The following is a 23,814-nucleotide window of genomic DNA, read 5'->3' on the forward strand; positions in this document are numbered from 1 at the left end:
TGGGACGCCTACCGCAGCATGGCTTGCCATGCAGTGCCATGTCCACACCAGGGATCAGAACCGGAAAACCCCGGGCCGCCAAAGCAGAACGTGTGCACTTAAACACTGTGCCACCAGGCCGGCCCCTGATAGTCTTTCTTAAGGACTCCTCTACTGACATAACTACTACACTGTTGACATGAAATAGGAAGTGTGATTACCAAAACCACTTAGGAATTTTATTCAATATCTAGAGAAGACAATGTCACAAATTTTCATAGTGATCAAGACCTGACTTTTTAAAGTACTAGTTTCCTAAAAGATATGCGGCTCCTAAATTTGGCTACTTATTTTTCTTTATTCACTGTATAATTTAGGCATCTGTAATCTATTAACATTATTAAATGACAAATTTCAACTGCGTTAAGGAAAATCTAGGTGACAAAGGATATTTAGCTGGTAGTTTACTCGGTTATTTCAGACTTCCACTTTTCATATAGCTAGACCAGATGTCTTTCACCAACAGCAGCAGTGAAGGCGTAATGAAAGGCATCTGAAAAGCACTGTAATCACTACCTTTAGGAATAAAGGTAGGAAAGCTAACTGTGATAACTGCGGTGGCACCTTACTGCTGGCCAAACCTCCGTGTTGTCCTGAATTTTTATTATCGACATGCAGCAAATGGAATCCCAGTGTGGTGTCTAGCAGTGTACTGTGCAACGGGTTTAATATCAGATTTATGTTAGACCAAGAATATGAAAAATAACATCAAGATCCCAGGATGCTACAAAAGCATTTGATAAAAACTGTTCACCATAAAAGGGAAAAGACAGCAAGTTATATGTAAAAAGACCCTACATTTACACAATTTTATCACTTATTTTCATTTATTATACAGTGTAAGGCAGTAATCTTGAGATGGGTAGAGAATCCTATGTGGGAGCTAAAATCTCAGATGGAACCACTGCCGTGAGCCTGATGCCTAAGAGGGGGAGACTGCCCGGTGTAACCAGGAGGCAGGGAGAGACTCCAACCCACGAGGAGGAAGCAGGGAGAATGGAGCGTATAAGATCATTTGACACTGACCAGCCTTGGGACACCTGAGCTTCACTCCACCAGCAGATGTACACTTCAAAACTTAAAACTGTAATACTTGAAAATATTGATTCTCCTTCCTACTTTTCTAAAAGTCAGCCACTTCATCTACTACTAATACATGCCTAATAATTTGTATTTTTCCTGGGGAAATGAAATTGACAGTAAAATAAAACATTTCACAACGTACGCTGCTACTCCTTATAACATCCTGTGGAGTTGATATGGGTAGGGTTTTAACACATAGACAGAAACAATAAAGTAGGAACAAACCAAGTTCTTATCTTTGATGACAGTCTATTCTATGGGGAAAATTCTAGACCACAGTGATGCTGAGTCAGAGTAGAAATTAATTCCAGGGGAAATAATGCTCCCCAATTTAATAAATGCAGAGCTAGATTTCTGAATTAGTCATTACACATTTTTACACATACATACAAAATTGAATGTTGCAAGGGAAAAATTTTCCCAGACTTTCCACCCAAACTTGGAAACTCCATCTGGTGGAGAAGGAGGGATGGTGAGGCACTGAAGGACTTTGTTTATAAAAACAGCTCTGCACGAAAGATTTCTGCTGGGGTATTATTTATTATTGTTGTTGCTGACTCGGACTATCCACTTAATGAAATCTTGCTTCTTTTAGTTATTATTGTCTAAATTCCCACTACAAAATAAAACAGCAACAGCAGGGAAAAAACAAACAACAGCTCAGCAAGGAAAACTCCAGGGTCACAGATTAAAAGTCCTATTGTATTTTGTTTCCTTGTTTCAAGAACATTTGAGGCAATAATCCAGGTTAAAAGACAGACGCATATGGGCCTAAAGAGGTAATGGCTTTAAACGACTTTAGATGATAAAAGAAAAAAAATCAGACTTTCTTAATCAAAGGAACAGTATATATATTATGGAGTGTTTAGAATAAAAATATTAGAAAAACCACGTCTAAGAAATAATGGTTTTCAAGTGTCAAAACATGCAGAAATCAGTACAAAGTGCCACAGCAGAGACTCCGCATTCAAGCATGAGTGAGTATAGGTTAAACCTAGAATGACTGCTCCCCATGCTAAAACTCCCTTGCATAGTATTACTTGTCCCCCAGCCCGTTCCCAGGTGTGCGCCCCGTCCAACTCTCCCATCACATCCCACTCACATCATTCCTTTCTCCCAACCTCTGCGCTTTTGTCCAACAACTCCCTCAGCCCAGAATGCATGCTCCCTTTTAGCCCACCCCCTCAACAAAACTTGTTCAAATAAATCAATGTGTGGATAAACAAATCCCTTCCCTTTCCTCGGGGATCCCCTTGGTCATCCCACTGCTCCTTCCCTGATTCCGGCCCTGGGAAGTGAACTCTGCCCAGCCTGAGGTGACTCCGACATCACAGCCCTGGGCAGGGAGCTCCTGAGGGCAGGGAGTGTGCATATACTGAACAGTTGTTGAAGGGCTAAAGAAATAAAGAATGAATCAAAAGGAGAAGACCCTCTTCTTCTCTGCAACTACTGAAAAACAGAACAGATCTTTATCAATCTGAAGACATCATTACTGAGCATGAAAAAATGGAAGAGTCAGGTGATTTAACGTCTAGTTGTCTGATGCAATGACCAAGACATAACAAATTAAAAATAAATGCTGTCATCACTTTAACAATAGCTGTGTCAACTGTGGTCATATTATGTAAACACTATTTATAGGTAAAGGCATTAAATATTGTACTAGAGCTACTATTTGATTTTAGTGAAGAAATGTAATAGAAAACTAATACATCAAATTCTAAAAGTAATAATATTGAATTATTTCCTGAAGGATGATAGGTCATTTTTTTCTAGTCATTCATTCAATCAACAACTATTTACTACCTACCACTTGCTAGGGACAATCCTAAGGAGCTGGAGATAGAGAAGTAAACACAATAAAATCCTGTCTTTATGTTTTATTTTCCAGTTGGAAGAAACAGAAAATTAACAAATACACACACACACACCCACACACATCTAGTGGCAAGAAGTGCTATAAGGAAAAATAAAGCAGGATAAGGGGTGTAAGTAATGCTGGCAATAAGAGAGTGAGGTGCTCTTTAATAGGAAGGTTCTGGAAGGTCTCACTGAGAAGGTGCCATTTGAGTGGAGAGCTGAAGGGAGATGACGGGAGAAGTTGTGCAGTGTCTGGTGAAGGGCTTTCCAAAGAGAAGCAAGGAGTGCAGAGGCCCCGAGACAGGGGTCTGCTGGGTGTGTTCAACAAAGAGCAAGGAGACTGGAGACTTGTGTGGTTGTAGCTGGTGAGCAAGAGAGGAAGGGGTGGGAGCCGAGTTTCAGAGAGGTGGTGAGGAAGGGTGAGTGGGCCGGAGTGCTCGCAGGGTATGGTAGACCAGTGCTCTGAATGAGACAGGAAACCGCTAGAGGGGTTTTAAGCAAAATAATGATCTAATTTTTAAAAAAAACACTTTTGGCTGTGTGTTGCAAACAGTCTGCAAAAGGGGAAGAGGTTGAACTGCAGAGACGAGTCAGCAGTTGCTACTACAAGCAATTTAGCAGAGATAGTGGTAGCTGTGACCAGCATGGATGGCAGAGGTGGTTAAAAGTGGTTGAACTCTGAACACATTTCAAAGGAAGAGCCAGAAGATTTTGCTGGTGGATTGGAAGCAAAATGAGGGCATCCAGGATGACTTCAAGATCTTTGGTCTAGGAGCTGGAAGGATGAGAGAAGATTATAGGGGAAGCATGCTTCTTAGAATCAGTTTGGGGCACGTCAAACTTGAGATGCCCATTCAACATTCAAGTGGAGAGGGTGAGGAGGCAGATGGATCTGCAAGTTTGGAGTGAATATGGGAGCCATCCCCATAGAGATGGTGTTTAAAGTCAAGAGACTGGATGAGATTACCAGGAGTATAGACAGACAAGAAGAGATTAGAGACCACAGTGCTGGGGGACTACACTTGGAAGCTGGGGAGATGAGGAGGAGCCAGCAAAGGAGACTGAAAAGGAACATTCTAGGCTAGCGTTAGACAGAAAAGAGTACTCCTTGCAGACACGCAGGGCCCTACTGCAGGCTTCCAGGCTGCCCCTCAACACAGACATGTGAAGAACTGTTAGGCAAGATCCCATCTCTTACTATCATCAATTCAATGGAGTAAAACTTCTTTTTAAAGAATAATAAGACTAGGGGCCAGCCCCGTGGCCGAGTGGTTGAGTTCGTGTGCTCTGCTTCAGCGGCCCAGGGTTTTACCGGTTTGAATCCTGGGTACGGACATGGCACCACTCGTCGAGCCATGCTGGGGCGGCATCCCACAAGTTACAACTAGAAGGACCCACAAAAAAAAATATACAACGGGGGGGGGGGGGGGGGGGGGGGGGGGCTTTGGGAGAAAAAGGAAAAATTAAATCTTAAAAAAAAAAAAGAAAAAGAAGACTCAAACTGAAGATTATAATCAAGAAAAGGCAAATAAAGACAGTAGACTATTATCCATCAAATTTGCCAAAAATTTAAACTCTCAAAATATTAGGTATAGTTAAGGATGTGCAGAAATGGAAAGTCTCTTCCAGAGAACAATTTAAAATTATAAAGCAAAATTAATTTTCTAGGTATCTATACAAGGTGTGATTGCTTACGCAAATTTAAAATACAAACAACAAAACCACATTCTATTCATGGATATAAACATGTATATTAAATGAATGGGAAGGAAAACCCCAGAACATAGCTATTGTTTGCCTCTGGGAGGGAGAGTGGCTGGTGATGGCGGGTAAGAGAATGGTGGTTGTTTCAAAAATATACTGAGGGGGCCAGCCCAGTGGCACAGCAGTTCAGTTTGCCTGTTCCGCTTCTCGGTGGCCTGGAGTTCACCGGTTCGGATCCCGGGTGCGGACATGTCACCGCTTGGCAAAAGCCATGCTGTGGTAGGCGCCCCACATATAAAGTAGAGGAAAATGGGCACGGATGTTAGCTCAGGGCCAGACTTCCTCGGCAAAAAGAAGAGGATTGGCAGTAGTTAGCTCAGGGCTAATCTTCCTCAAAAAAAAAAAAAACCACAAAACAAACAAACAAACAAAAAAATATACTGAACTTATGAAAAAGACTGGAAGCAAATGTGAGAAAATTTTTATAATCATCAACTCTGGTGTGAAGCATGTGTGCATGTAGTAAGACTATTTGTATCTTTTTTATTAAAAAAACCCTCAAAGTATTTTTAAAAGCACAAAAGAGAATAATAAAAGGAAAACAAGACCATCTGCTTAAAACAACAAATGTTTACTACATTTTTAGCCGTATTCCAAGCCTATAATAGAGCAAAGGTAGAAGAATATATTTTGTTGGCATATTAATAAACAATTATTAGATCTCTAGCATGACACAGCACTTGGTAAAATCCACCGGTATGCTATAATTTACTATTCGCTCAAAACCGTGAAAACACTCTGAGTACACTACCCATAAATACAGTAATTTAAAAAAATTAAACTGAGAGAAAAACAGGTAAAACTACCTAGTTTTATCAGAACACTTAATTTGAACAGGGAATTAAGCCATCAAGTATGAGTTATAATCAAAGACTTGCTTCAAGTGCTTCTGGAACAAGGTGAGAAATACAAAAATGAATGGAGATACAAAAGTCCATCAGTCAGCCAGCCGATCCAAACAATGCGTGTAACTAATGGACACCACACTTGATTCTCCTACGCAAACTGAGGATGCACAAGTACTACTTTCCCTTAACAACGTAGAGGACTCTACAGACATTTTAGTTAATTTCTATACGACTCATCTCTTGAAGAAGTAAAACATATGAGAATATATATAACAATAATAATAACACCTTTCACATTTACACATTTTCAGACATTGGTATTTCATATTGTAACCTCTACTTTGTGCCTTTTCTAGCCTGCAGGTAATAAATATACTTGCTGAAACTTACTCAATTTTCCCAGCTTTTTACTTTGAATTGCTCAACACAAGAGCAATAAAGCAAATAAATAATAAAGAGGGATTTTTTTTCACTTAAATAGTTACGGTAGTTAATTTATTGCATGACTACTAAGAGTAGAAAATAAATCAAACAAACTGTTTAGATGAGAAGTGAATTACAGATAAACTAATTTTATTTTATTAAATGTTTGTCTTTAAACAAAGACACCAATACAGAATTCAATTCCTAGCAATTAACAAATCAGTTTTTATACATGGAATCTAAAAAAAACCTCAAAAAACAAACAAAAACAAATTCATAGAAAAAGAGACCAGATTTGTGGTTACCACAGGTGACAGTGAAGGGAGGGGGAACTGGAGAGAAGTGGTCAAAGGACACAAACTTCCAATTATCAGATAAATAAGTCCTAGGGTGGACTGTACAGCAGGATAGCCCCAGCTAACACTGCTGGATGAGACACAGGAAAGTGGCTAAGAGAGTGAATCCTAAGAGTTCTCATCACAAGGAAAAAAATTTTTTTTTTTTGCTTCCTCTCTCTTCCTTTTTTTGCTGAGGAAGATTCGCCCTGAGCTAACATCTGTTGCCAATCTTCCTCCATCTTGCATGTGAGCTGCTGCCAAAGCATGGCCAATGACAGACAAGTGGTGTAGATCCACGCCTGGGAACTGAACCCAGGCCACTGAAGCCAAGTGCACCAAACTTAACCACTAGGCCACCAGGTCTGGCCCAGCTTTCTCTTTTTATTGAATCTATATGAGATGATGGATGCTAACTACACTTATTGTAGTCAACTTTCACAATATATGTAAGTCAAACCATTATGCTGTACACCTTAAACTTACATGGTGATGTATCTCAATTATATCTCAATAAAACTGGGGAAAAAAATCAGTTTTTAACACATATGTTCCTATAACAAAAAAGTTACAGATATGTTAACATGATATTTATTGTTAAATCCTGATACCATCATCCTCAATACGTATCAAAGCATCAAACAGTCTATAAAACATTAAAAAACTCCTTATTGGCCTAAATTTGTTATGATTAGCTTTTTCTTCTACTAAGAATTCATCAGTTTATCCCCAAAAAAGGATTAAAGGCAGTCCTTTCTTTGTGCCTAAGATACTGAATTGTATCATCTGTACCACTTAACATGTGAGTCACTTCTCTAGCACATTTAGAAATAAATTCAGGCTGATTAATTTAGTGTGTTACTGGCTGTCAGGTGGAATTAACTGCATTTGATTCTTTACCTATATTTTCAATGATATCCTCACCATTTTCTCTTTTGAAATTGTCTCTGTATCGAACTAATGTATATTAGGTAAAACACAGCAAGCAGGTAAATGTTTAATTTAGGGCATTTTTCAAAAAAACTTTTTTTTTAAGCTCTCTCTTTTGTTGATAAATTCTTGGGTTTAAAAAAAGATCTTACAGAAAGATAATTCTATTCTCTGATTAGTCAGAACAGATAAACAGATTTTCCCTCAAAACTGGTTAGGGCTAAATACTTATAAGTGTTGAATTAACATTGCTAAGAAAACAACTGGTTAACTTTTGCAAAATAAGAAACATTTTGGAGAAGCAGACAAATCTTTTATTCCACAAATATTTCCGGAGCAGCTGCTATGTGCCAGGCACTGCGCTGAGGGTGAGGCAAGTATTATGCAGCCATGGATTCTGCTCATAACATGCTTAAGAATGTCAGTGGCAAGATAAGGTAAACATGTAAATAATCACAAAGTAAGGCAAAGGGATTCAACACTATCAGAAAGAAAAACTATAAAATACTGGCGGAGTTCAGAGAAGGGAAAAATTGCTTCCTGCAAGTGGTGTGGGAAGAGAAAATCAGAGAAGGCTTCCTTGACGGCTGCGGATTTGAGCCAGATCTTGAAGGAAAGTAAGATTGAGACAGTGTCGACAGGGAGTCACATCTGTGCAGGACTGAGGGCGGGGGTTTTCGGGGAGGGCTGTATACGTAGAGAGCCGGATCGATGTCATGTAAGCAGGAAATTCAAGCATTAGAGTAAGTGAAAGAAAGAAATGAGGAATAAGGGTGAAGAAGTAGGCAGGCACCAGATTACAGAGGATTCTGAGGACGTAAGATCAAGCGGCTCGTACTTTATCTGACAGGTAACTGGAAACCAATGAAAGACTCGGAGCAGAGGAGTATATGATCAGACACACGCTTCAGGAAGACTAATTTAACATCAGCGGGGACAGCAGGATAGGAAGGAAGACAAATTAGTGGGGAAAACTGATTAGGAGTCTACTGCATAGTATAAACAAGAGGTAACGAAAACGGGAACCAGGCAGTATCAATGGGAATGGAAAGAAGAGTATGGACGCAAAAAAAATAGAACATTGTAAACAGCATTTATGAAAAATATGGAATAAAGCCTTACCTGATTCTTCTGTATCTTGTTCATCTATTAAACCTACTGAGACGCCTAAATCCACACATTTCTTGCTATGTGTCTTGGACTTCATGTGTTTTGTCAGATTTCCTTAAGGGAAAAGAATGTTTACTAAGCTTACATAGTATTATTTTGCTATTGCATTTGTCAACACTGGAAAATTCCATTCCTATTTCAAGTGAAAGTACAGATTGTGGTTATACAATTCTAACGTCTAAAATTTGGACAAAAATATTGGTTATCTATATGTTGTAATAACCTTGGTATTTTTAGTAATAACTTCTCCTTTTCAAATCTGCCTCCTCTACTTTAACTCAACTTTCGCCTTATGCTTTCTATTCTCTAGTCCTTATTTATTTCTTAGAACACTTCAGACATACTTAAAGTCCCTTTCAGACTACATTAGGATCTATAGTTTCTGGGGTCAGAATTCTCCACCAGTCGTGTCTGCTGGTTCTCCCTTATAGTACTTTGTTGCTTTGCATGCTTTATAGTTTTTATTGCAAGTTGACTTTCAGTAAGTTTGTTTTCCGTGGAGTCTGAAGTTGCCTGGGTTGTAGGAACATCTCTATGGGGCAGTTTTCCAATTGCTTCTGCCTGGGACCTTAATGGTTTCATTGGTTTCAGACCACTGATTCTAGACCAGTTTTTTATTTTTTTGGCATGGCACAAGTATAGAGTTCTACTTTTTAGCAGATAGCTTTTTCCCCACATGGCCCAAAGTCACTGGACAGGAGAGCCAGCTTATTTCAGAGGCCTCGGACTCTACCATAGAATTGGATTAAAAGGCCTGTGGGCATATATTTGGCTTTAATATCCTTATGGACTTTTTTTTTTTTAATAACCATTCACCATGCTAGCTTAGAGTTTCTTTTTTATTTCTGGTACCTGGGAATTTGCCTCTTTAACTTTTGAGCTTGACTTCTACAAAAAACTATATTTGGCTGTTGTTATATTATAAACAGTATTTCTGTGTGTTTGGAACATGAGAAGGGATTTCCTGCATTAATTCCACTTCACCACATTGACTAGAAGTCTCCTAAGAGTATCTCTAAAGGTGTGTTTCTCTCTGGCAGCTGGTGTATCGACCTTTGTAAGAATTACTGGGTTCAATGAGAACCACTGGGTGCGCTTGCCCCAAGTGATCATGAATGCAGAGGGAGAGCTCAGATTCATCTGAGGACACCAAGCAGCTGGAGAGGATAATGCCACACGCACAAAAAATTGTCAACAAGGAAAAATGATCTCTTTAGAGAAAACAAACTGAATACTGAGTTTGGCAGGCAGGGGCAAACTAGTATTTGAGAATAAGCCTGTAGAAGAGCTAAAAATATCTGAATTATGGGTCCAAATTTTGGGCTTGCAGTAGCTGAAGGGCCTGCAAAATTGCTATATTTACAGAGCTTCAATTCCACTAAAAGTGCACTAGGTCCATGGAACTGGCCACACTTGTTCAAGCCGATTCTTGCACTAGATAATATGCACAGCATCCTAGAGTGCTCAAGGAGTTTAGGTGTAAGAGGTGCCTGGACCAGATAATGTCTAAGATCCATCACCCCGAGACCTCTGAGATTCTGGAGATAATGCCTGGCTTAAATGGCTTGGTCATGTCTGACATTTACTTCAAGTACACTTAAAAAATAAAATAAGAAGCAAATATGGCAAATGTTAACAACTGTTAGAAGATGATGGGCATATTGGTGTGCATTATACATATCTCTACTTTTCTGTATGCTTCAAAATTTTCCCATTAAAAAGTTATAAAAAATGATTTCACCATCTTAACATGGCTGAAACTTTTGACTTTCAGTACAATAACAATATTACAAACCAAATCACAAGGTCCACTAATCTCTTTCAAAATGCTTTTGTTTCCTAAATAGACAATCAGAGTAGGTTATTTGCCTTCTAAGAATTTAATGTATAATCGTAACTAGGCAAATTTGGGAATATAAGTTTTTAATGAGCATATTTTCTCATTAATTGAGCTATTACTTATTATTAATCAAATTCTGAAATAATTTAAACAATCTGCATTTAAAATATGCAAAACATGCCTATTTAAAATGCAAATACCCCCTGGCAATGCTATAAACTTCGTGTATTAATTTACTAGATAAATTTTTCAACAGATTTAACAAACATTAATCTAAATTCCCTGGAAAGCATGAGAGACTTTGTTTCTGGGTTCCCATAGCTACATATAGAGTCCAGCTTTCCAAGATATAAATGGGACTAATCCTGCAGAGATGCAAGCTTACTGTATATTTTCTGCTGACTGAACTTTAAAGCTGAATAGTGAAAATAAATCAATTAAAATTGTTTTGAAAATGTACTCATAAAATAAACTAAGAGGACACGTGACGAAGTACAGTTTTATAAGCATTACCATCAGAAGCATCAATTTCTGGCACCACAGATCACTCCTTTTGCACACCCGTATTTATCGAGCATGCCATGACATCACTCTTTCTGTTAACAACCAGACACATCCGACGAGAAGTAGAGCTGAACTGCTAGGACAGTAAGTAAATCAGAGCAGGGCAAAATCTACAGCCTAATCTAGATAGGTCTGCTACTACTTAGCTACCTGTAAAAGGAATCATGGAATCTGGGTACGTATATTCACAAAAAGCTGACCATAAAAAAAGGGAACCATCACACTGAGAACAGGGAAATACTGAATTTCTAATACTTTTTCCACCACTCTCTTTAGCTAAGGTAGCTTCCTTCAAATAAGTATTTATCACATAATTCCAATGAATTATCTGACAAAATAAAAAAATTAATGTAAACTCGACATGCAGCGTATTAGAGAAATGAAAGACAGGAAAACTGCTAACACAGAGCTCACTTTTCTGGGACTGCTGTGCTCTGTCCACCGCTTAACAAACATTTACCTACAATTTTACATGATGTTGTTTTGAGTTATTTCACTAAGATTAATACTTGGTGATTTATAATATTTTTCTTTGCCAAGAAATCTCTCTAGTTTCAGTTGGTTTTCCTTCCTTTATTGCCTTTTATTTTATCAGTATAATTTTTAAATATCCTGATTCTTTTTCCTCCTTTTACTGAGAAATTCCCATTTCACATTATACCTTGATCTTTCATTTGGTACCATCATTCTGTACTTGGTCATCTTACATTAGTAATATTGGCCTATTAAATATGCTCCTGGTCTCATATTGGAAATTAATAGATGTTCATTAATCATAGGATCGAGACCAGTGGAAAAGCAATCCAAGGGTTAAAAGATCAAAGTGCTTTATCCTATCAAAGGCTTCACGCAAGACCCGGAAAATCCTCCTGAGATCCACCCTCCACTTCCAGGAGGTTCCAGCTCTCAACACAGGACTTGAGAGCAGCGCCCCTCCTCCCTCCTCCGGGTTTCTTTAAACGTTTTAGGAATACTCAAGCCATCTGAAAAACAGTTTCTTGCTTCTTCCTTTTGTTCTACCACTCTTGTTCCAGGTACTATTAGCATTTAAGGAGAACTAATGTGAAGCTATTTAGTTGCTACATATTGTAACTCTCTTTAAAATGACAATAAGTAGCCAAAAAATGTAATAAATTTTGTTCAAGAACTGATCACTATTTAAAACAAAAACTGTTAAGACAACCAACATAATCAGAAAAAGCAAATGTTAACTCGAAGGGATAAAAATAAAGTATTTTCTGTAAAAAATTATCCATTAAATATTGTTTAGATATTGTTCTTTCAGACAAAATTTTATGGTTACATTGCTTTGTTTTAGAGGGATTCTGATTTTTTAAAGGGTGGTATATGAAATTAAATCTCAAATAACAAATTTTTATGGAATAATTCATGAACAAGGAGCCCAATGGAAAAAGCAAACATTTTATAGTAGTGTATCTGTTACATGTAACTGAGAATTTGTGGAGGGTAAGATTACCTTAACTATAATAAAGGCTTACAGTTTAAATGAAAACATATAAAGAATAAAGAGAGTACTAAATATAATTTCAATGACTAGTCCTGAGTTCTTCATAAACATTAAAATACACATTAAATAGTACAAAAGTTAGAAAATTTTTGAAGCTGAAATTCAACAGAATTTGGGTAACAAAAAAAGCATCATGGAAAAGCAAAAGAAATGACTATGCATGCCTAAAAGTAGATAATAAGAGATGAATGTTATTATTATGTTTACTGTAGTTATTATTTTAAATTTTTCTTCAAACTCTCAGCATTGAAGTGAATTTACTTGTGATTATGAAAATTTCTTTTTCTTCCTCAGCCCCAAAGTAAACATTTTTGAAAATCTATTTGTCACCATGTTATGCAACTGTGATTTGGAAAGTAAAATAAAAAAGGGCAGTTGCTCCTTTTAAAATGTTATATTTATTATACAAATTCTAAAAGTGTATAATTAAAAACTTTTTCCCAAGAGGTCTAGAAACATATAAAGAAATAAGACCGCAATGTTGACAAGATGTAATTAATATGAGTCTATTTAAGCTACTGCATCCTTGGTCAAAGAATCTGCAAAGCTGGGTCTTAGCGCTACTAACTCAACGCATATGAAAAAGGACCACGAAGCAACGTCATCTCATACCTTTAGTCTTAAAGGAGAAGTTACAGTAAGTGCAGTGGTAGGGGCGGACATCGGTATGGGTTCGTATGTGTTTCTTTAACATACTGGGTTTCTTACAACGTATTCCACATTCTTCACAAATGTACTTTCCTCTTCCCCTGCCTCGGACATACACATACTCTTCATTTGATTTATATCTGATTTAAAGAAAGAAAAGCGAATAGGGAGATTGGAGACTATGTCTTTGAGAAAATATTGATGATTAAGTCAACCTAAAAAATAAAACCAGGCACAATTTTTATAGTCCATCAATATAAATTTTATGCACACTTATGAGCAACAGAATATTCCAGTTTTCACAGCAACACTTAATATTTAATAGCTAATTCTAATCAAACAACCTTCTTCAATACTAGGTTTAACTTTCAAATATTTCTTCTTTTTAGGTCACTGGTTTAAAAGTTTCCTTTACTGTTAAATTGAATCACAACTGTATTAAAGTATTTCTGAGCTTCACTATCACTACAATTGGCTTCTACAATTTGTTTTTCTTATAACCAAATACACAAAGACATCAAATAGGCAATGAATTCATCTCTCCCAGAGCACATTTCCCAAGTCTCTCCTTACTGTAAATCAACACGAAACCCAGGGTTCACCTGAAAACTTGGTTCTTAGCTGTCTTGTAGGACCTACAGCGTTTCCTAAAGAGTTATCATTTTCTTGATCAAAATAGAATTATTTAACATAATACTAACATATATCTTGCCACGAAGATTCTGTTAATAAGCTGAGAAACCTAGTAACATTTATATAAAATTGGCACTAGTCTTCATTCACATAAAACCAAATGTACATTTAAAAAGTAAGTTTAAATGTACATTTAAGAAGTAAAATTTGTACTTGCCCTCCATCAAATATTTTAATTCTTCTTGGTTCACTTTTGATTAAGGAATTTTCTTTATCTTGCTCACTGTTAATTTCAGAGGCATCTTTATTGCTGAATTCAACTACTGTGGACTTTTGATTACCTAATGCTCTCTGAAAGGGAAAAAAAAAAAGAGAAACTAATTTAATAAAACTGAAAACATAAACATGCTAATGTTTCACTTGGAAATTAAAACACGGCAGAGCACAGTACATATAGTTAACTTAATGAAATGCAATTCACGAAGTCACAAGTTTAAAGGTCATTTGCTTTATCTCCTCCCTTATCTTTAATACATCTGTCTATACCAAAGCAAAGTGACAAATCTTATGCTTTTTTAAAATACCACCACAGTCCACGACACCCCCAAATAAAGGCTTTACAAGCGCCCACCCTGGTGTCCCACGAGTTTAACAGGAACTTCTTTTAATAGACTAAATATTCTTTCTTATATCTAACCAGCCACTGAAACTAGAGTTTATTTCTTAAAGAGTTCATTCTCTGGCAATGGAAAAGAGCTAGTTACCCTTTGATGTGGTAACGTCTCACACTCCTGAGAAACAAGGCTAAGCCCCTTCAACTCCCAGGCACTGTCGTTAGAGCAGACGCCCACTCCTCAGTGTTTTACTCCCCTTCCTCCCAGTGTTTTAAACCAGAATGAGAGTTCCTCTCCATCTCTTCTCACAAGTCCTGAATACTGGTAACTATGAGATAGGTCAGCTCAAAAGTTAGGTTTTGGCCCGGTAATCATTAAATCTCCAGAAAAAAGTACTGAACATAAAAATGATAAACAATGTATGCTTTTCTTCTAGAAACATCATAGTGACACCACTTTACGATACAGGATTTTACACAACCACAACATGCACAAACAGTTTCCTCACTCCCTCAGCCCCTTCCACTCTCACACATCCTGTGAGGCAGGCAGCGCAGGGGCCTATGTGCACCCCAGAGAGGAAGGACGCTCTCAGGGTTAAGTCACATGTCCAAGGTCAAGTGTTAACAGCAAAGGATCAAACTCCAGTCCTCCGGCCAAATGCAACACAAGGCACAACTTTCCTGATGAAGGGCCTCTTTGTTACAAACCTCCTTTAAAAATTACATCATCAAGTAGACAGCTATTGTACTGCAATGACTTACTAACAGTGAGTGAGGAGGGGGGGTGTGCATCATGGATGGAGGGCCTATGTGGTCTCAGACAGAAGACCCTGGAAAGCCCCTGTCCTTACAAAGCCAGGAGCAAACAGAAGCTGCTGGCCTGTTTCCCAAAAAGGTGGTGTGAAGAGGTAATGACACTGACCCCAAGAGGAGAAAATGCAACCGTCTCCTCTTTTCCTGGTAAACACATCAGGGTTCCCCACAATTTGGAATATATACACACACCGTTCTCTGACTTTATCCCTGTAATGGTAATCCTATTTCTTACCTTCTGTTCAGTACCAAACTCCCACTTATCTTTTGCTTACTTTCTTACTATCAAATCTGGCTTCTATTCACCAAAGTTACCAGTGAGCTAAAAGCCAAAATCCTTATCATTTCCTTAGTCTTTCTATGCTTGACCACTCTACGGCATTATACGTTGTTGACCCATCGTCTCTCTTAGAAATCCTTTTACTTTAGAATTTATCTGTTCTTTTCCATTGTGGGTGGTGAGTTAGTCAACCCAGTACCCAACCGTTTGTAGCCACTTGCCCATATGACTGAAGTCTCCAGTGATATGAGAACCGCTCAGTGCAGATACGACATCAGTCTCCATCTTCACTTGACCTCTGCTTGAACGACTCTCCTGCAAACATCTCCTTCCTGGATCTGCGTGATGCCACTTTCTCCTGGTTCTCCTCCTTCCTCTCTCACCAACTGTTTCAGTTTCCTATGTCGACTTTCTTCCTCCATTCACCCTTTAAACAGTAGTGATCCTCGGGATCCACTCCAGGCCATCATCTCTTTTTTTACACTCTCCCTGTGCAATCTCATTAATTACACCTACGCACTGAAGAATCTCTACATCTTCCACCTGGAGCTCTCTCCTAGCTCCAAATCTAGAAACACCTTTCCAGGGTAATTTTGCCAGGGCCTGTAGTACAGAAGGAGAGTAGGCACTCTCATAGGCACTTAAGGAATATTTATGGAGCTCTGTTTAAATTCTCATCATCAGGTCTCATCTTCTAAGATTCTGATTTAGCAGATCTAGAATAGGCTGGTATTTAAAAATGAAATTCCACAAATGGTTTGCACGCACCTCCTTCACAGAGAAAGCATCATGGCTCTCCACCACCATAAGCATTCTTCGTTTTTTACCTACATTTCCAACTTCAAAGTATGTCAGTGTTTCAAACTTACACCACCTTCTAATGACAGACTCCCTGGAGTTCTTGACATGAACCAGGTTCTTTCTCACTTCCATGTCATCTGACAGACTATTCAAATCTCTCATTCTTGCTTTCCTGAGAAATCTCTCTTTGTTTTAAAGGCTCAGCTAAATATCATCACTGTTGGAATATCTTCCCTATATCCACACCTCCTCAACCTGCAGGTAGTGTTAGGGACTTCCTTCCTTTAGAAGTCGTACATACTTCTTTTATAATACTGATACTGTGGTGTTTTCTTATTGATAAGTATGTTTACGTATCTGTATTATGTGCTTGTGAACCTGGAGAGGTCAAGGACTGACTCTGTAATTCTGAATTTCCCGAGTCCAACATGATGAATCCCTTACCTATTTATTTATTCTTAGTCACCTAAATGATTTTTCCCATTTAATAAAGCCAACAACTCTAATGAGACTGATTCCACAAATAATGACAAGTTATAGTTTTATCACCTTACTCTATAAATCTTGACCAAATCAACTTAATTATCAGGCGTATGAGTTAGTTATTTCGTGAATCATCTCTCTAGCACTAAGATGACCTCTCAGAGCTACCCTGGAAGAGAGGTGGGATCAGCACGGAGAGGGGACAGGGGTCAGGTATGAGGCATAAAACAAGTGTGAATGGCTGTCTGCTGATATTTCAAAAGCAAATGTAACAATCTTTGATTATTTACACCTCTGCTCCCCTGCATTAGCAGAGACAAAGCATAAACATAATCTCCTCTCTCTAAACAACAACAAAAACTCAATACAAGAGAAAGACGAAAATAAAACCATGAGTATCTATACCATTAAGTAAGGACTTAAATATTCAGCTGAGAAAAAAAAAGGACTCCTGGCAAGTTATTTCCAAAATGTTTCAAGACAGAACCACTGAAAGGACTCCAGGTGATCCTTATCAGTCTAACTCCTGGGTAAACTTACCATCCTTTCCTTCAAATAACTACACCCTTAGAAAGCACCATGTGTCATTCAGAATTCAAATACAACTTCCAATTAAAATATTTAAAGGTGAGACATGTTAAAACTAGTTTGCACAAACTATTTTTGAAGAAAAATGATATTTCAAGTACCTTGCTTAAGTTGCTTTTCCACTTGCTTGAATAGACCAATAAATCTGATTTGGAATGCGTAGTTATTGCTTGACAATATAGTGATTTTCCAGTCTTCTGTTTTGAATTAAGGAGAGAAAGAGCAACTTTTGTAGGCAAACCGAGTGGATTTGGATTACTACCGCTCACGGTCCAATCAGTGTAGGCCGAAGTTTTCTGGTCATTCTGTAGCAAATGCAATGCCTTCTGTCTCAACAGATAACACCACGTAAAGTTGGTTGTGGTTTTCAGGCTGGGGAAGGACGGCTGCTGCGTGTCTCCAGCATCAAACACCGCAAGAGTGGTAGCTGTAGGCTGACTTTGTTCTTGAATGTTCACTTTGTCACTTTGATTTTTAACCCCTGGAGACTTCCTTTCTTGGTTGTTGTCTATACATTCCAAAGGAGAAATGTGAGTATTTTCTGAAGGGACAGGTGAATTTGTAACTGTAAGAGTTAGCGATGCGGATGACTTGATGTTTTCAAATTCTTGCAATTCTTTTATAGGTTCTATAACCACAGGCTTACAGGGTCCTGATGATAAATTATCAGCTGGTAAAACATCTGTCAAATTAACAGCCTCGCTACTAATTTCAGAGTGAGAAAAAATATCCTGTTCCAATATCACACCTTCAAGAGGCTCTGTAGTACACACTTGCCTCACCAAAACAGGTTTCTTCTGTTTATGACCTTCATTAGCTCTTGGACTCAAGGGTTCCAACGGTCTGATGTCTGTTGCACAAACAGCTCCATTTTCATCTTTAGCTCGCTTTTGGTGCTTTTCCATGGCAATGTCTAAACTATTTGCTGGGGAAAGCATCCTTTTACTTGAAGCTGAAGATTCCTGTTGGGGGGAAAGTCTACCGATAGACATTTTCTGAGTTATGGGCAAGGATTCTGACAGAGAACAACTTTGGCCCATCTCTGAAAAAACACTTTTGGAAACAAGTTCCTCCCCTGGGTTTGGCAAAGCACTCTGGTGATCTTTTTGTGATTTTGGCATGGAGTTTTGCTCTTCGCTGATTGGCACCATACTACGATTAGCCTGGCAAGTTGGCTGACTGGATAGATCTTGGGTCACCAGGATTTGTGGCAGAGGTGTGACTGTGGCAAAACAGTACGCTGGGACATTACCCTGCAGATGCACAGGCAGCGGAAATGATGTCGGCACCTTCTGCCCCTGACCACTGAGGGGCCCGAGCTTCAGTGGCGGTGGAGGACATGAATTAGACACGGCATCTACTAATTTGGTTGGTAAGGCTAATGAAGCTGCACAACAGTTGGCCCCAACTGGATCTGAAAGAACTTGCTTTGGCAAAGAATGTACAGGACTGGAAGAGCAAGACTGGCTTGAGGTGAAAACCTGACACTGAAGTTGGTACTTGGGAGCAAAGCAATCCTCACTTTTAGAAGATACACAGGAACTGGGACTTGCATCTGGTTTGACACTCTGTGCAGACACTTGCAGAGAAATCTGTGTGTTTTGGTGGCTAAGGGGTGCATGGATTTGATTTAACAAATTGATACCAAAAAGCTGTTGAACAGGAAAGATGTTAGTAGAGTTGGAATTTGAAGTTTCTGTTCGCAGATCTTTAACGTGAGTCTGGGAGTGCAATGTATTTGTAGGAAACTCAGCTAACGGTGTATTAGGGAGCTGAGGCCCCTGGAATGGCACTGCATTCACACTGGGAAGAGCAACAGTTTGGAAAGATGATGGGTTCACAGGAGACAGATGACTATCTGGAGCTAGGTTTAAAGATATCTGCCGTATCAGTGGGCCTCTCCTTCTTTCTAAGAGAGGCACGTGCCCGGGGACCCCCATACCGGAAGGGGATGTTGGAGGCTGCAATTCAATGAGCGGTGTTGTCTGAGGTGGAGTTATGCTTCCACAGTCGAACGATTTACTTCTGAAATCAGAGACCTCCATTGATGTCTGCATGCAGTTAATCTGTTCTGATGCAGCACGCCTCATTTCCCGGTGAGTTCCAGGAACATTAAGTGTGTTGGAGCCAGCTGGAATCATGAGAAACTCTGCTTTATTTAGAAAATCGATTTTGGGGGAAGCCTCAGTTTTAGAAATGTCCTCTACGTCTAACGAAGCTGAGAAACTCGAAGTCTGAGACAAACTACTCTCCCGACTTAGACTCCTGGAGAGAGTGGAATCAAAACTGGACTCAGTGGAGGAATGCTCTATCTCAGCAAGACGGAGCCTCTTCTTTTTGGGCGGTAGTTTCTCTGTCGGCAATTTTGACAAGGTTTCACTACGCTGAGGCCAACTGAACTTCTCTGATTTCTCCTGATCGTGGCCTTGGGCTTCAAGGTCCCGATCTGGCTCCTCAGTGACCAGAATTTCTGGGACTTGGATGTTGGGCTGCCGAACAAGTCTTGAGGGCTGTCCCAACAGATGTCGTTCACTTGAAATCTTTCTTGAAGCTTCCTGAAGTTCTCCTCTAAGAGCATCTGATAGCGCAGGCTGGGGAGGATGAGACGTGCCCCGAGAAGGGTGACCTTCCTCCTGGGAAATTCCTATTACTGTCAGAGACCCAGCCTTCACGGTTCTACTCAGCTCCTGGAAAGAAACTGGGGAACCTCTTTCAAAAGACTCAAGCTTGTCAAATGAACTGGGTCTGCTCAGCGAGTTTGTATGCTGGATGACTGAGATGCCAGTCCCATGTCTCTTCAGCTCTCCCTTGTCCTGGGCAGCTGAACTTATCTGTTGCTCCACGATAGTGGACAGCTTTGGATCCACGCTCTGGTCGGAGCCTCTGGCAACAAGCTGAATTTGGGAGTTTTGCAACTGAATATTTCTATGCTGCTGGTCACCTGTTATGGCAACATTATGTTTTGACAAACTGGAGGCAGAGCCCAGAGTATTCTGGAAGTGAAGGCCTTCGGAGCTTTTGGGAGAAGCTCCACTATCATTTTGCTGAAGTTCATCATCATCTCCAACACTTTTCATCTTCCTCCTTTTTCTTATCTGGGGCATCTGGTCCCAGACCCCTGTGGAACCAGCAACTCTGTAGTGCAGAATCTGAGGTTGGGTACTGCTAGGCATGGGGCTGTGTTCAGGTTCTCTTATAGTCACCTTTGTTTTTGGTCCGTGTAACTCTGAACAGTAAAATTTCTTATGGTTTTCAAAATTTTCCAGTTTTCTGTACCTGTTTCTACAGGTTTCGCACTCAAACATTGTCCCTCGCCCTTGATGAGACTTCTTTTTTTCTAAATGTGAGCCTGGCGCCAATGGCTTGTTCCTTGCTGACACGGGCTCACTAGTGGCACCGCATCCCTGATAGCTCTCATCCAAGGACTGTCCAATCCCGACGACATGGTTCTCATTTGCTGACGAGTCTTCCACTGCTGCTTGTCTGACAAGGGTACGCGGATGTCCACTTTGGGGCACAGAAGTGTTAGGTCCTGATACAAAGACATCATCATAGAAAGTGCCCATTTTGTCATCAAATGACTGACTTCCTCTCAGAGGATGCGGGGGAGGTATTATGTTTGCAGGTACAGCTGAATAACCTGTGGTGGGCATAGAATTACTTCTTGTAATGGGCAAACAGTCAAGGGAAGGTACAGACAGAAGAAACACTTGCTTTGATTTCTCAGTAGGGGTGAAAGGGGACTTTGGTATATCAGAGCTGGAACTTGTTCTCCGTCCCATAGGTTTTAAGTCAAACTGGAAAGAATCCTTAAATATGTACGATTTGGGGGAATCGATACTTCCTCGTCGTGAGAGAGAGGTTCTCCGTGGCTTTACACTATCCAGTTGCTTATCATCTACCAAGGCTTCATTGTCGGAGATGAGCTTTGATATCCGTTCTTCAAGTGTTTTTGTTGCCAGAGGCGGGCGCATCTGACCCGGTAAGAGCAATGCTTTTTCACCTGCTGGCAGAGTGGAAGGCGCTGGTGTATTGATACGAGGTGCAGGGGGCCCATTATTCTTACTTGAGTCTTGTTCCGTGGTGGGTAACGTTCTAGCAAAAGGAGTTGGTGGACTCACTGTTTGATCAGCACTTTCAGAACGTGAGAAATACCCAGAGTCTGTACTTCCTAAACTTCGAGGACTCAGCAGTTTTCCTTGTTGCTCTTGGGTGTAATCAGTGGCCTGCTGCCTTTGTAGTTGGGCATGTACTGTTCCCACGTGAGATTCCTGTTTTCCTTCTGGCTGACTCATGTCCCCTTTCTGACGGGACTTCTCATCAGTCTCTAGAAAGGACGCCCAAGCTGAAAGTGACAGTATGCTGGTTGCCTGAAGGTCCTTCTGTTTCTGTGCACTAGAAAGTTCAGGCTTGGAATCCGTAACCTTTGGACTGTCAACCCTCAAAGGGGACACATTGATGGGATGGACCACAACTTTTGGTAACTCTGTCACAGCTTGTGATTCTGAAGATTTGGCCTGTAATGACAAGTCACCTACCACATGATCTGGATTGCCTGGAATGGAACTTGATTTTGGTAAAACTTCAGAATTTGATAGCATTTTCATTATCTGCACAGGCTGCAGGTCCACGGAGCCAGGCTCATTGTGTCTTTCATCAGCAGCACCCTCCTCATCGCTCTCCCCACTGTCTTCTACATCTGAATGGATACTAAGTGCCTTGGGGGACTCGTGTGACAAAAATAAACCACCAGCATCTGGTTGCAAGACAAGACCCAGTTTGATAGTATGTGCGTGGGATTTTTTGTGCTTGTACAGATTGCTTTTAGTCTTAAACGAAAATCCACAGGTCACACAGGGATAGGGTCGCTCTCCGGTGTGGGAGCGGATGTGCTTTAAAAGCACACTAGGCTTTGCACAAGCTCTATTGCAATACTCGCAAATATACTTTCCTTGTTTTTTTGGCTTCTGATCTTTCAGAAGAAGATTGCACATTTGTTCTACGCTATGATTAACAACAGAGGCGACAGGAGTTGAATTATAAACCGGGGTGGGGGGTGACTGTGTAGAATGGGCTGGACTTATTGACATGGGTGAAGCAGAATCCATTTGCTGGTTTTGAGGAGTAACCTGAGTTCTACCGGAAGGTGAAGTTGATGACGTCACGGCTGTATTATAAACCTGTCCAAGTCTGGCGTTCTCTTGATCGTGCGGGTTCGTCAGGGATCTTGGGAAACCTGAAGACGCTGGAAGCTGTTGATTTTGTTGGTTAGATTTAGAAACAAAGTGTTCGTGTTGATTATATGAATGAGAAATTGACTGAACGGCTGCTTGCTCATTCTTCTGAGCAGCAGACACATGCGCTGTATATGAGGTACAAGAAGACTTTGATTCAGCAACAAATTCTTGCGAAGTCTGGTTTGGGGCATCCATTGAGCTGTTTTTCAACTGAGAAGGGGATCGTACAGTTTTATTTGGTCTCAGTTTTTCTATCTTAACTGCACAAGGTGAGCCCTTTTGTGACAAGGTGCTCAGTTCTGGCTCCATTGCTTTCAGTAAGACATCAAACGCGGTGTTCGTGTACGAGGGGGAAGCAGGACTACAGTTAGAGGAGATACATTCACTATGGTCAGTCCTGGCTGTACCTGACAGAGAACTCGAGTCACATTTTCCATCTGGCAAATTTAACTTGGCGGGGTCAGAGCCTTCCGACCTCCACCTGCGCGCTTCAGACGGGTGCTGCAGAGCCAAGGGCTTCTTTGGGGAGACACATTCTTCAGATTTAGAGGCCTCGGCAGTTATCCCGGGTGTCTCTCCATTTTGTCTGGTAACCTGCTTCCCATTTTTCACAGGACTATGGTTCTGTTTCTTGTGAGACTCTGAAGCACTCTGAAGGACAGCGAAAGAGGGCTCTTGTGTGTTGTGTTTGTGTTTTGCTTGAAGAGGATTTCTCAGTGGGGATTTTGGTATTTTTTTCAGGTGATTCTCAGCTACAATCTTTTTTCGTTTCACACCTTTAAGCGATTCTGAAGTTCCTTTAATACCAGCCTCTAAGATTTCTGTTAAAAAAACAAAAATAAAAAAATTGGTAAAATGGTACATATACCAAAATGGGTACATACGCTATTATGAGGGTGTTAGGAGGATTGAAGAAGGTCATTTAAGGAAAGCCTACTTTGGATAAAGCTGCATTCTAACATCCTGGCAATCTTAAGAATGTTGCCAATCAAAATCTATTGGAACCATCACGCAAAGACCTTAGAGTACATTTCAAGAACGCTGTGTTCCTCTCCTGACCCCCTCTCCCCCCAAGATCCTGGAACCAGATCTTTCAAAACTAAATTCTCCTCCTCCCCTCACCCTCACAGCTGAGGACTCTGTCTACACAACAGTCTGAGACAGCTGGCCCACAAAGAAGAAAAGTCAACCTTTTAATGCAGGGGGTTGTGAGGGAGATTTGACCATCTTATCACATTTATATCTCTTAAAGCAAACTTCTCAAGTTTCTAAATAACAGTATTGCTCTAATAGGCAATACTAATATTCTTATGAGAAAAATGGCTACCATA

General features: G+C 40.0%; 1 protein-coding gene across 5 annotated transcripts in view; it reads right to left on the bottom strand.

The window, feature by feature from the left end:
• Nucleotides 1-23,814, bottom strand: part of HIVEP1 (HIVEP zinc finger 1) — a 136,296-nt gene that overhangs the window by 16,056 nt on the left and 96,426 nt on the right. For 4 of the 5 annotated variants that reach the window (XM_046640033.1, XM_046640032.1, XM_046640031.1 and 1 more), the window contains 4 exons: nucleotides 17,348-23,304; nucleotides 13,883-14,016; nucleotides 12,997-13,172; nucleotides 8,405-8,506 (listed from right to left, as the gene is read on the bottom strand). In XM_046640033.1, the coding sequence (XP_046495989.1) occupies nucleotides 8,405-8,506; nucleotides 12,997-13,172; nucleotides 13,883-14,016; nucleotides 17,348-23,304 (6,369 nt within the window). The remainder of the gene's footprint in view (nucleotides 1-8,404; nucleotides 8,507-12,996; nucleotides 13,173-13,882; nucleotides 14,017-17,347; nucleotides 23,305-23,814) is intronic. The other variant, XM_046640035.1, reaches the window with a different exon arrangement.

This window comes from Equus quagga, chromosome 15 (genome assembly GCF_021613505.1).
Source record: "Equus quagga isolate Etosha38 chromosome 15, UCLA_HA_Equagga_1.0, whole genome shotgun sequence".
In the NCBI taxonomy this organism is placed as follows: Eukaryota; Metazoa; Chordata; class Mammalia; order Perissodactyla; family Equidae; genus Equus; species Equus quagga.